Genomic DNA, 13,495 nt, shown 5'->3' with positions numbered 1-13,495 from the left:
TGGTCTAGACAGTATTTGGTCCTGCCATGAGGGCAGGGGACTGGACTTGATGACCTCTCGAGGTCCCTTCCAGCCCTAGAATCTATTAAAACAAAGCTCTCAGTCCAGTTTGTGGAAAAATACAGGTAACAAGATGGAGTTTAGGGTTGCATGATTTAGTCACATGCTCTTGCATACTCTAGTGAAAACGTTCATATGAAAGTCCATCAGGGGTGGATAGGCTTCTTCCATGGTCCATCGTATTCATTGATGAGCCATCAACTTGAATACTCCATTCACAATGTGCTGGACGCAAATTACCCTATGGGTGATACCACAGGAGCAAACACATTTGAAATTCAGGTACATAGTCAATATTCATAACTTCATAAACAAAAACGATACTTGCATACAAATAGGATAATCATATTCAGCAAACCATAACTTCTCCATTGACACCTTACTTGAAGCAGTTTGTACAAGATTTGTTGTGATTATTTAACAGTGGTAGCAACAATGATCTACATGGTCATATTTTAATCATATAACATCACATCATCTACCAGTATTTTTTTTCCTGAAACATCACAGTTCAGAGAAATCCTATTTCCATCTTTGGATGTTAGAAGGGCCTTCTACCTGGATAGGACTAAGCAGATTAAGAGATTGCCTAGACTCTTCATATACTTTGCAGATAGAGCTAAGGGGCCTCCTATTTCTGCTCAATGACTTTTAAAATGGATATTAGGTTGTATTTCTGTTATGATTGTGCAGGTGCTCATCCCTTCCTTCTCCCCCCCATGAGTGAGAATGCATTCATGCAGATCACAGGCAACATCTACTGCATTTTGGAACAATGTTCTATTGTCAGAGATATGTAGAGACACTACTTGGACTTCTGCCGTCAGATTTGATGTGTCATTTGTCTCTGCAGTACTATCTTCAGTTCTGAGCCCTGTTCCAAATCTCCCTCCTGCTTCTAGGGATATTGCTCGGAAGTCAGCTGAAGTGAAGAACTCATAGGGACACTACTCAAAGAAGAAGGAAATGTTACTCGCTCTGTGCAGTAACTGTAGTTCTTTGAGATGTGTGTCTTAGTGCTTGACTATTCGTCCTCCTTTTCCTCTGCTTCAGTTGTTCCCTAGGGGATAACTGAGAACAGAAGGAACTGAGGACATTTGGCCAGTGCATCCCTATATAGCCTCAGTGACTGCCATGAGGAGGCATAAGGCTCATGTGCGAGCCGAATGGACACTGCTAGCTAGAAATCTCTGATCGAAGGCTCAGGAGGCACATATGCACCTGAAGTGTAGCACCCATAGGGACATACATCTCAAAGAACTACAATTACTGCACAGGATGAGTGACAATTTCCTCTCTTAGGATTCTTGTCCCCCTGAAGCACATGCTAGAATTTTTCAACCCAAACTCCAGGTCAACAGTTTTTTGTATTGCATGAGAACAGGCGAATTAAAACATTATTATTAAAAATGACCGAGGCTTTTAATTATACACTGAACATGGGAGCAGTATGTTTTTTCCCTCACACTTCACCAATATTATGGATGGATCTCTGGGGTTGAGGGTGCCTCCGTCTCCATATTAATCGAATCCTTTGTCTGTCCATGGACACGGTTTCCAATTATACTTATTATTGCTATTGCAATTATACTTATTATTGCTAATTTTATTCATGGTTTTATGATGTGGACACTTGTCCACTAGTAACTGGGCAAAGACAGTTGAGAACTTTTTGATACTCTACCTATCAGAGCTAGTCCACATTCATTAAAACACACGCAAAATAATAGAGGTGTTTGCCTCTCAAAGATACACTAGAAGATTCTGTACTGGGGGCATGTATTATTGTACTAAGACTTTTTTTTACACAAAATATAAGGTAGTATATTTACTGCTACCATATCATTAACCATATAAATAGTAGACAAAATGAAATGAAAACAATATTCATTTTCTGAAACATAATCCATTTTATTGATTGTGCACTTATTAATTCACAAAATGTGATATTTCATAATAGCTGTAGTGCAAATTAGTGAGGTTCTACTGCATTTAGTAATTCTGTATTTAATTATCCTAAAAAGCATCTTTGATCATCAACAGGTTAAGAGAATTTTAACATCTTGTATCAAGCATGCACCAGTTCAGTACTGTTTCTTGTTCTGACATATGTAACCGTCAATGTTTCTTTTAGGCTTTTTTCTTAGACATGGAATTGGGTTGTTTTAAAAATTCACTGAGTTCAAGCAAAGACTTTTCAAGTACAAATTTTGTTAATTTGAAGTTGTGTGGAAAGCCCACAGGTTTCAGTGGGGATACTTCAATCATAACAAAAGAGCAATTGTTCAAGGTTTTTGTTTTTGTTTTTTGTTTTGGTTATTTCGTGTGGATTTAACCTTTGAGCAATTCCAGCTGTGTTAATAAGCCACAGGAAACTGCAGTGAACATATACATATGAAGAAATTCTTTTTTACCTAAGGAAACTGCAGTGAATATATATATATATATATATATATAATATATATATGTGAAGAAAGTCTTTTTTTGTGATAGTTAAACAAGAGCAGCTGCTTACCGAAGCCAGTTTTTTTCCTTACACATGAAATTAATAACCATGGACAAGACATGAAACTAGTTCTCGATTAGTAGTTGACTGATTTACATCCAGTAGCTAGTGTTTGATGTGTCTTTCATGTATAAGGTCAACTTTGTTTAATAAGGAATAAAGCATTAATTGTATATGATGCTTTTGGCTGTATCTAGAATCAGAATCTAATTTAATGTAAGTAGAATGCAGGTTTCACATTCCTAGAAGATTAGCAGTAATCAACGCATTTATAAGAACTATGTGTACAAAGAAGCCTTGGTTACGTAAATTGATATTTGTTGTTTGTAATGAGTACTACTGGTTATCGTTTCTTCCTTGCAATAGATACGGAACCTATCAAAGGATTTACCTGTTCAGTGCTATATCATGCCTGTGAGAGCCAGTAGAATAGTAAGGGGAACTAGCAGCTATAGCAATCAAGCAGTGGTGGAGGGAAGCATTAAGCCTATATAAGGAACATGATCATTTTAGAAGAGAGGAGCTGGCTAAGGCACCTCTTTCCCCTTTCTCATTTGCTTTGCTGCTCTGCCCACTGGCAGGAAAGGCTGGGAGCCTCAAACTCCTCAACCAGTCACCAGCTACTTCTGCCACATCCAGACTTCACCAGCCAGAGAAGAGTCGAGAGCTTTCTCTGCTTTTAGGCCAACACATTGTATTTATGTTCCATTTTGTAGGGGTGTGGGAAAGGTATGTTGTGGAAAACCTTTAGGGACATCTCACTTTTTTGTGCAAACAAAGCCCATAGAGAGGGCTTTCCCAATGTAAAATAACATTTCACAGTGTAACACAGTTGCCTTTTTTGCTGTGTCTACACTGAGAAGTTAGGTAATTCTCTTACCTTTCTTCTAGCATTTCTCCATTGGTGCTGACAATAGTGGGAGCACTAGTATAGACTAGCCTCCAGACAATTTAACCACTGCATTGTGCAAACCTAGTCAGAGCAGCAATGGGGGTATTGCCTAAAATTCCTACTGTAGATAAGGCCTTTTTGTTTGCAGGCTGACAAGTTAAAATATTTGGACTTCATCCTATGAGATGTAAATTTAGAAAGCTAATTATGACTAAATTCCAAGTGCTTCTAGCCATTTAATTGTATCAGAAACATCCAACAAATATGTTGGTCCAGAGGGCACCATTCCTTTGAAGGGATGTTCCATAGGAAATAGGCTGTACATTTGGAATATGTAAATAATCAAATAGATTGCCTAAACCAAGATCTTTAAAAATAGGAGCCTAAAATCCTAGGTTCTTAAATAAATGATCTCAGTCAAATAAAGCTGCTTGGTGCTCAGCATTTTGGAATATTAGGTCATTTATTTAGGAGCCTAATCATGGACTTGAGTGTCTAACTTTTAGGCTCCTGTTTTTGAAATCCTAGGTTTTAGATCATATGCTTGATAAGGTCCTTGGCATTTATGATAACTGTGATGGTTAGACTGCTGTCTATTAAAAATTGGTATAGTTTTATTAAATGTGAGGTTTCCTGTAAAAACTTGTCTTCCTTTATAACTTGTGCACTGAACTCCATATTGGTGCTTAAAAAATTAATAAGTACTAATGTTAAAATGAAAGAGTAGAAACTGAAGAACAGAAAATAAAACTAAAGTCTATTAACAAAAAAAATTGTGCAGATTTGTGGATAAAATTATCAGATTTGTATTGCCCTTTTTAACAATATGCTGTTCAAATTTTACTGTATTACTTTACATTTTCAAAATTTACTGTATTACAAATGTTACTGTATTTACCTTATTTAAATACATAACATTGTTTCGGAACAAATTTTGTGCACACTATATAGTGTGTAAATGAGTGATATTGTCACTATCCTGATCTTCTCTTTTCCTTTCTGTCCTATTGACGCTATATTCACTAATTGCATATTCTCTTTAATTAGTTCGTAAACAGTATAGGGCAGGTACATCCCTATGTGTTAGTTCAGCACCAGCACAATAGGGTCCCAATCCAGGGCCATAGTGTAAGTATTAATAATAAATAATACTCATAATGATTAATCCTGATGTGGTGGTTGTGTTTCCTAGGTATAGCATATTTGAGTGGAATGTGCAGTGAAAAACGAAAATGTATTATTGCAGAGGACAATGGTCTGAATCTCGCATTTACCATTGCCCATGAGATGGGCCACAAGTAAGTACATGAAAGAAAACAAAGATTCCTAACTTTTGTTGGCATGTATTATTCCAGACTCTAAATTTAATTTTAATTTTAATACAGGAGTTTATCCTTTATCACTTAACACAGGAGCTTTGGTTGTGTATGTGTGTTCTTGTTTTTTAATTAAGGAAGGCTATTACTTATGATAAGTTAAGGAAATTCATTTTTTTGGTTAAAATTGACATAAATTTGTCAATATAGCACATAAATCAAGAAAACAAATCTTTGAATGGCACATTAGTCATTCTATATATACAATAATTCATTAGAACATTTGGAAGATCTAATTTAATCTGGGGAAAAAACACGTGTCTCCTGAACTTGTTTTGGGGATTTTGGTACTATGCATCAAATGCAGCTCTGACTAATATTGCCAAAAAGCATGTAATGAAATCATAAATTGACTGAGATTTTATTGAGTTTGCCAGTCTCAAAATAGTTCCTATTAAATCACAATGGTAATCAAAACACTAGCTTTCCTCCACCCCAAACAGCACAAAGATTGTTCTGAAGCTGAAGATGTACATTCTTTACAACCAGATGTTGTTCTTATTGGCTAGAAGGAGAGTAGGGAGTATTAAGGAGTAAACTTAATACAAAAAAGCAATATGCTGCCAAAACAAATTAGATATCAAACTTGGAATTCACTGCTTGATCTCCCCACCCTTCAAAAAAGAATAAGTCAGTGCTTTACAATTGCAAATTTTACTGGGGGAGAATCTTCTGTATTAACCCTCAATATTTGATAAAAGTTTATCAATTAGGTCAATGTTTTAAAAAGCAGTTCAGTTTTTGAGACCATCATTTCTGGAGGCTCTGCACTAGACATCTCCATCTGAGCTCTGGCATCTGCTGTTGACTTCAGTTGGAACTGTGAGCTCTCAGCCCTCTGAAAATCAAGTGTCTCAAGATGGGCACCCTAAATTGGAAGCCACTTTTGAACATTTTAATCATACTGTCTAGAAAACTGAGATCCCAGTATCTAACACTGAAGAAGAAAGTCAATACTAAATGAGATTTTGGTTTTAAGGATAGCCTCTCCCAGTGAATTAGAGATGAATGATTTCTATGAAGTCATGGAGGATGATGAGGAAGATTACAGGGATGTTCATTCCAGGTGAATCCCTTCCACAGAAATAATTTAAGGCCACTAAATTCCTTAAACTTTAAAAAAATATATAGAAATAAACACTTTCCTTTAAATTAATTTTTGGATATCTGCTGCTTATAGAAAGGAATTCTCAGAGAAAATACAATGAAATATAAGGCAAAACCAAAAAACCCACAACCTGTTTGTAGATGACAATGAAAACCATCCACTGTTATAAAATGCATAAATAAATAAGCTTTATGAGCTCTTGTTGGCAAGATTTTTCAAAGAGCACATTTAGCGCACACGGCATTAAGTACAAACAAGTATGCTTGCAAAAACTTGGCAATATTTTCAGAACTGGAATTGAAGTGCCTTATGCAACTGAAAATAATTAATAGTTTAATTTTTGTGGGTTTGGTTTTGCATATCAAACTCCTTAATTGTATATTCTGTACTTTGGAATGGATTTCTGTCTGACCTACATGCAGACCTAATTGTAGACTCCTAATAGAACAACTCTGCAGAGTTGTGGTGCATTTGAGAGTATTTTCTCAGTTACCTACTTTGATATATCCACAAAATGCTCATAACCTGCTGTGCATAATTGTAAATACATATTAATGTACTTACGGCTCTGTAGTCATGGTTGAATATACTGTTATTTTTATTATTAATGTCATTTTATGCCCTCCATTAAGCACACACAAGGGAGTTTCTATATGTAGCTTTCACAGTTCCCCATGAATACATTTTGAACATCATTCTATTGAACAATGATAATATAGAGAGTTTTTTGGTGGAGGTTGGAGTAGAGGTGGAGGTAAGGAGCATGGTTAGAGAGGGATTGGTTTACAAGCATAAAGTGGAGGGGGATGAGGAAAGGAAATATGAGTGAGAGAAAAATGAGAAATGGAAGGGAATGAGGAAGGAAAAGATATTAGGTGCTCAGATACTATGATGATAAGAACTGGGATGGATAAATAGGTAGCGGAAGGAGAGAGGTGCATTGTGGAAACCAAAGCAAGACTGGCAGCAGAGGAACAGAGAATGAAGAGGGCAAAGGCGCACAGCCAATCAGCATAGTTTGTTCCATTCAAACCTGTCTAATTTTTGTATCATACCATGGAATATATGTTTTGTGTCTAAATTACAAATTGAAATATATATGACATCTTTTACTCTACTAATAAATAATACTTCTCTATACCGTGATAAGAAAAATACGGTACTTTTTATGTGTTGTGCAGTTTTGCTGCAGCTCTTTAGATGTGAGGAGGGAGCCAAATTCAGTCGTCATAAAGCTGAAAACATGTTTCAGAAATCTGTAAATAAAAATACTCTACTATTATAAATGGCTTCGGCATTGTAAAAAATCTTAAAGTGATTTTTATAAACAGTTTTTCAAGTTAAAATCCTGATTGTTTCCTGCAGAAATAAATTTAGATCTGAAACATTCCAGAATTCTTTAGGAACAAAAGCCACATGGAATTACCAAACAGTACATGCTACAGATGGTTATCTTTGGTGTTACTCAATTACTGAGGTGTTTCACTATATTACAGTTTGTCTGCAAATGCCTTGACTCAGTAATGCACGTTTCCCCCCCTGTGGGAACCACAACCTCTTATTCATGCTCTTAGTTCTGTTAAAAGATACATTGAAATATGAGATTAGTGGAATCAACATGGATTATCTTCTTTCATTCACATTTTGAACTGCTTGTTTTTAGATTTTACCAGTTTCAAACTTCCCCACTCAATTAGTTACATTATTATTAAAATGAGATTATGGCTTTTCAGCTTCTGTTTTCCTTTTGGATAAATTTAACTGCTGCTTTGTTACAGTAAATTAGTGGCTAATAGGAGTTCATTGTTTGTTGGCCTACGAGGCTCAAGATGCTGACGCTGCTTGGCATCTACAAGGGCTTAATCTTGATTTTGGAGGTAAAATATCCTGTTACAGTATCTGTGGAACTTAATCTTTGTGCTTCTGTTTCATATCTTCCTCCCACCCCTTTCTCTTACGTAGAACTTGGCCTGTGTGTGTTCTTCCATTTCATTTGCAGTTTTTTTTATAATAATTTGAAGAAACCCTCTTCTAGTGGGAAACATTTATTTATGTATTTATTACAGTATGCCTAGAGGACATAACTAAGATTGGAGCCTTGTTGTTTCAGTCTCTGTACAAGTATAAATTGAAGAGCTTAAAATCTAAATAAATAATATATAATAGCACTTAGTACAATTTGGGAGCCATATAAATAATTGGAAGCATTCACTGGGTATCATCCAGTATCTGTATAGCTGGGAAACTAATTCTTAAAATAGCTTTCTGTGGTCACACCTTCCCTATAGAATGCTATTATAAATGTACCCAGCCTTGTTTTTAACGTTTTAAAGCTGATCACACAATACAGGTTACTTAACCAAGTGAAACATTTTGTATCAATGTGTTAAAATAGCTGTCTCCAGAAAATACTATACCATAGAGCCAGATATCTGATACAATACTACCTATATAGGGGCACAGAAAGCTGAGTAGTAGCTCCAGGACCTCTCTTGCTGTGTTCCTGCTTCCTGCTGCTACGGGTCCATTGGACCTACACTCCTGAGCACTCCTCTGGCTGTGAATTCTTCAGCAAGGAGGAAGCTACTGAGGAAATATTATGTATCTGGCTGCAGGAGGGGGTGATATAAGTATTCTGGCCCTGACTGATCTGCTCACTACCTCCTCCTTACCCCCACAGAGCTCTCCAAGGAGTTTAGGGGGAGTAGTGGAATACTTCTGTGCAAGTCGTGGACACATACATCCCTTTTCCTGCGAAGATGTGGAGATCCTTGCACAGAGGACCCCTCGATGCACAGATCACAAGGATCACTAGTTACTAATTTCACCTTGATGATAACTTCCTTTATGCTTTCCAGCACAAAAATCCATTCTAAAGCATTTTAGTAAGAAATACAGATTAGGATTAAACAATTAATATCAGCATTAATACTTCTATTAATAGAGTCCATGCCTGTCTTCCTGAAGGCATAATTTAGATGAGGAATCCATTATTTCAATTTCTCACACTGCTTTTATTTCCCATTTCCTTAGTAGTTCACTGTACTTCAGAATGTGCCCTGTTAAGTAAGATGATTCAATTGTAGCAGCAACAGTATTCTCTCAAGTCACAAAGCCAAAAGTTTTCAAACTAAGGTGCCTAAAGCTCACCTTCTCAATCCATATTTAGGTGCCTAAATAGAAGTGGTCTGATTTCAAAAGTGCTGAGCTCTTGCTGTTCCCCTTGATTTCCATGGGAGCTGGGGTTACTCAGCACTTCTGGAAACCAAGATACTTCTGTTTAGGTACCTGAATATGGATTTGGAAACTTAACTTTATTGTCCAAAGTTCGAAAAACACTGCCACAGTATGGAAGGTGTGATTTTTTTTTTTTTTTTTTTTAGGAGAATTTTCATGCTAACTACAGAACAAAATGCTAAGCAAATTGCTTACATACATACATTTATAACAGTATTGTTAGCAGTTAACATTCTTTTGTGAGGTCTTCATGTTTGCAGTGTTGTGGGTCAATTTTGAGGTCAATCATCACATAGCACAGTCATGCTTTTATATTATTTTTGGCACACACTGGGCAATCTTTTTTGTACAGTAGCTAGAAGCTTTTATTTCTACAGGAAACACTATTTAATCTGCTAAGATTATCCATGTGTAAGTAAGAGAACAGTTTTGGATCAACTCCTCATAACAAAGAAGGTACCATACTTCACTTGCTTCTTTATTAAATGGTTATTCTATTGAATTGACAAAACACATAAGCAGCATAGAGAATTTTCCTTTTATTTGTTACGTAGGACCTGACTTTGATCACAGACTGGTTTTACATTAGGGTAGTTCCACTGGTTTCAACAGATACTCCTAATTAATACTGGTACACCTCTACCTCGATATAATGCGACCCGATATAACATGAATTCGGATGTGACGCAGTAAAGCAGCGCTCCGGGGGGGCGGGGCTGCGCACTCCGGCGGATCAAAGCAAGTTCGATATAACGCAGTTTCACCTATAACGCAGTAAGATTTTTTGGCTCCCAAGAACAGCGTTATATCGCGGTAGCGGTGTATAATAAGAACAGAATTAGACCTTAAGGTATCTGTGAAAAACTGATTCAGAGACAAAATACATTTAAAAACTACACTTAAAGCAAATTTGTTTTTATTTTTTTAATTTCTTTATTTAAGGCACTTATTCGGAGGTCTAGGCTCCCCGACAAGACATCAAAAATCCATCCCATCCATAATAATAAAATAAAAGCAATGGTAAATTAATGGTAGATCCCACAAAGAGCAGCCAGTCAGCCAAAAAACAGCAAAGTATCCTATCCATGAAGTCTCCAAAGACCCCATCATTCACCATGCTCACCTCAGCTTTTTTAACAGATTTGGGTATTTTGGATCAAAAGTGGGTGACAGAGTTTCAAAATCATGGAGCTATGCTGATAAACACCAGCTGAGAATTTTTTTGCCTGGCAAAATTAGTATATAACACCAAACATTCAAATGGTTCTGGAAAGGTTTTCAGAAGATACATTTGCAAATAGGGATTTTAGAGATGGATCGAGTTTATCTTGAGGTTTTTGTTTTCACTTTCTGGTTGGCTGCAAACTGAAAGCCGAATGCCCTTTTTAGAATTTTCAAAATTACAAAAACTAATTTGTTTGGTTCAATTTCTAAGAACAGGCAAAGTTTCAGGGAGGATCTTATTTTATCCAAGCATATTTTGCTCTAATGGAGACTTACACTGATGAGTCCTGTGAAGACAGACAGCTAGCTAGAGGAAGAGATAGCTCTGGAAGAAATACAGTACAAAAACTAGTCAGAATGAAGAATCTACTCTTGGCAGGCTTCGTGCATCCAAATCCCCCAGCCCCTCAGAAATGCTTTGTCAGCATTTCTTTAGCAAGTTTAAAAAATGTAAAATCATTTTATCATTTGAAATTTAAACGATTAACCAAATAGGTAAAATTTTCAGTTTTCCATCCTGTGTTTGAGCAATGCACTACAAGATGATTCTTTAATTAACATCACTTTGGAGTAGTGTCCTGGAAACGTAGTGTCCAATATGTGGAAAACACTTTATGTAATGCATAACTTTAGTAGATATTTAAAAACATTTCAGATAATTGTGAGAAAGTTGACAAAAGATTGTGTAAAATAATGTCAATGTTTTTCATTAATAAACAGAGCTAGCCTTCTTTTTGGCAATTCAATGAATATCTGATGGCTCAAGGTTTTCTTTTCCTAATTATATAATTTTTTCATTTGATCACATGGTATAGTTCAGTGATTATTCTTGGCATAGAACTGAGTACATAAACCTTAGACATAATTGTTTATCATGAAATACTGAAGTTTGCAGTATTTGCCTTTAGCCTCTTTTTTGTTGTTGCTGCCCACTTGCCCTGTATTATTAGATACTTTAATTTAAAAATCCACCAACAGGCCAAGTATTTGTTTCATTTTATTAAGTTAAATAAAACAATCACAGCAAAGTTTTAAACTATTTGTATTACCCGTATATGCTTCAGTCAAGGGCCCAAACTGTATACTCCAGTAGAGTTACACATGGGCGGAATGAGAAGGACAAAGGATCACTTTGGGAAGGTTCAGATTATGAAGTTTTCTTAATGTTTCTTGAGGGGCTTTTGCAGGGAGGAATTATAGTGGGGCACTCCTCTCCCCCACGTAGGTTTGGTTCCTTCATGCTTTTCCTGTGACGACACTCATTCTTTTCTCTTCCACATGTTGCCTATACAAAAACTCCATTTGGGAGGTGATACAGATGCACAGCTTGAGTCTGAAGCAGCATTGACTTATAGGAGGCACAGATTACCTGTCGTTTAGCCCCTGCTGTAGGAGAGAGGAGAATGCTTGAGAAAGTAGCTCCTCTTCCTCTCCCAGTCCCACATTCTATTTCCATATTTACATGTATGACATAATGCATATGCAAAGCAAAGGCACAGAGCACAGGATACACAAGTTTCTTGCAGTGAGCAATGCAGCAAATATCATGTAAATTATACTGTAGGAGCCATATCAGAGAAAATGACACTTGGATGGGGAAATGTTATATAACAATGGAATGAGAAAGCATATTGGGAGCTCTTAATTTTCCATCACTTGTGCCCTCACTGAATCCAACATCTCGTGGAAGAACAGTGGTGTAAGTGGCAGAGGGAATTACGAAAAGCTGTTTTGCAGAAGTCACAAGCTCACACAGATGGCAGGGTGAAGTACAATGTTCTACATGTCCTCAATGAACTTTATGACTCTTAACATATTTGTTAGAACATGTATTGCATTAATACCATTAATTGGTCTTAAAATGGTTATAAGATTCAAAGCATATTCTAAAATATTGTCATTATCTTAGAGCCTTAATAGCTGGAAAGAGACAAATATTCCTTGGCCACATGTTTCTTTTGATTTATGCATAAAATTCATAGAGTAAGGAGTGGGTTTGGTTTTCCTAGGCCAGCAGCATGTTCATCCAATAGAGACATAATAAAATCTTGCTAAATAGAAAGTTGGCTATGCAGCTGGCTATGCACATCAGCAAAATGTCTCTGTAACAAGGTCACTTGCCCCTCCAAGCTCAATTATTCCCTTGCAAGTTCCATGAGGAAATCCATTTGTTCCATGAGCTATGTTGCTTTTCTCTTATATTCAAAAACAATTATTTGTTGACCTGGCTGTGGGATGAGTTACCAGCCACGTGTTGGTCACAGCCTCATGATTATTAACCAGAATAAACAGTATCTATATCTTTCATGTAACTCATATTACTAACAACATAAAACAACATATAAAAGCTGGCTATTAGGTCATTTGTCTATGAACTCTTCAATATAACAATAATAATATGGCTGCACTTACAGAATTTTATGTCCTCAAAATGCTGGACAAATAATAACTGATTATACAGTGCCCATACAGATCCCTATGCTAGCTAAGTAAGTATTATCTTCATGTTACTGAAAAGAAAGCTAAAAACAGGTTAAATGACTTGCTCAGGGACACACATTGAATCAATATTAGAGCCAGGATAAAACTTGAGAGCTTATGGCTTCAAGTCCATTTTTAAAAATTTGGATCACACTAGTATATCCATAGAACTTGGTGAATAATGGGAGAAAAGTTATTCATTAATATTTTACTTAAAAAGGAATGTGTCTCATAATTACTTGTGAATGGTTTGCCCATAATGAAAAAATATTCACTGGGTAATTTATTTTAAAAATATCGTTACATTCATGAATAAATTATTCAAATATTATTCAGCCAGATTCTATCAAAATTTTCCCTTCTCAAGAATGATCTTCTCTCACGATTAGATTCTGTTCTTTGCATATCAGGGTGGAGCCTAATCTAGTCATACATGAAGCTAGCTGTAAAGTAGCCAAGACCTTAAGAGACTTTTTATCCCCTGTACAGAAAATGAGATTTTTTTAGCAATGTCTCACCCAGCCATGACTTTTCACAAATCACTGCTACTCTCAGCTTATAGATTCATAGATTCATAGATTCATAGATTCTAGGACTGGAAGGGACCTCGA

The 13,495-nt window shown here is 36.2% G+C and overlaps 1 protein-coding gene across 1 annotated transcript in view; it reads left to right on the top strand.

Annotated features, from left to right (window-relative positions):
- Window positions 1-13,495, top strand: part of ADAMTS19 (ADAM metallopeptidase with thrombospondin type 1 motif 19) — a 271,112-nt gene that overhangs the window by 135,088 nt on the left and 122,529 nt on the right. Inside the window, exon 8 of the mRNA XM_026652365.2 lies at window positions 4,651-4,756. Coding sequence (XP_026508150.1) covers window positions 4,651-4,756 — 106 coding nt within the window. The remainder of the gene's footprint in view (window positions 1-4,650; window positions 4,757-13,495) is intronic.

The sequence above is a fragment of the Terrapene carolina genome, unplaced genomic scaffold (genome assembly GCF_002925995.2).
Source record: "Terrapene carolina triunguis isolate 2854851 unplaced genomic scaffold, T_m_triunguis-2.0 Scaffold113, whole genome shotgun sequence".
NCBI classification, from domain to species: domain Eukaryota; kingdom Metazoa; phylum Chordata; order Testudines; family Emydidae; genus Terrapene; species Terrapene triunguis.
This window is presented reverse-complemented; position numbering and strand designations above follow the sequence as displayed.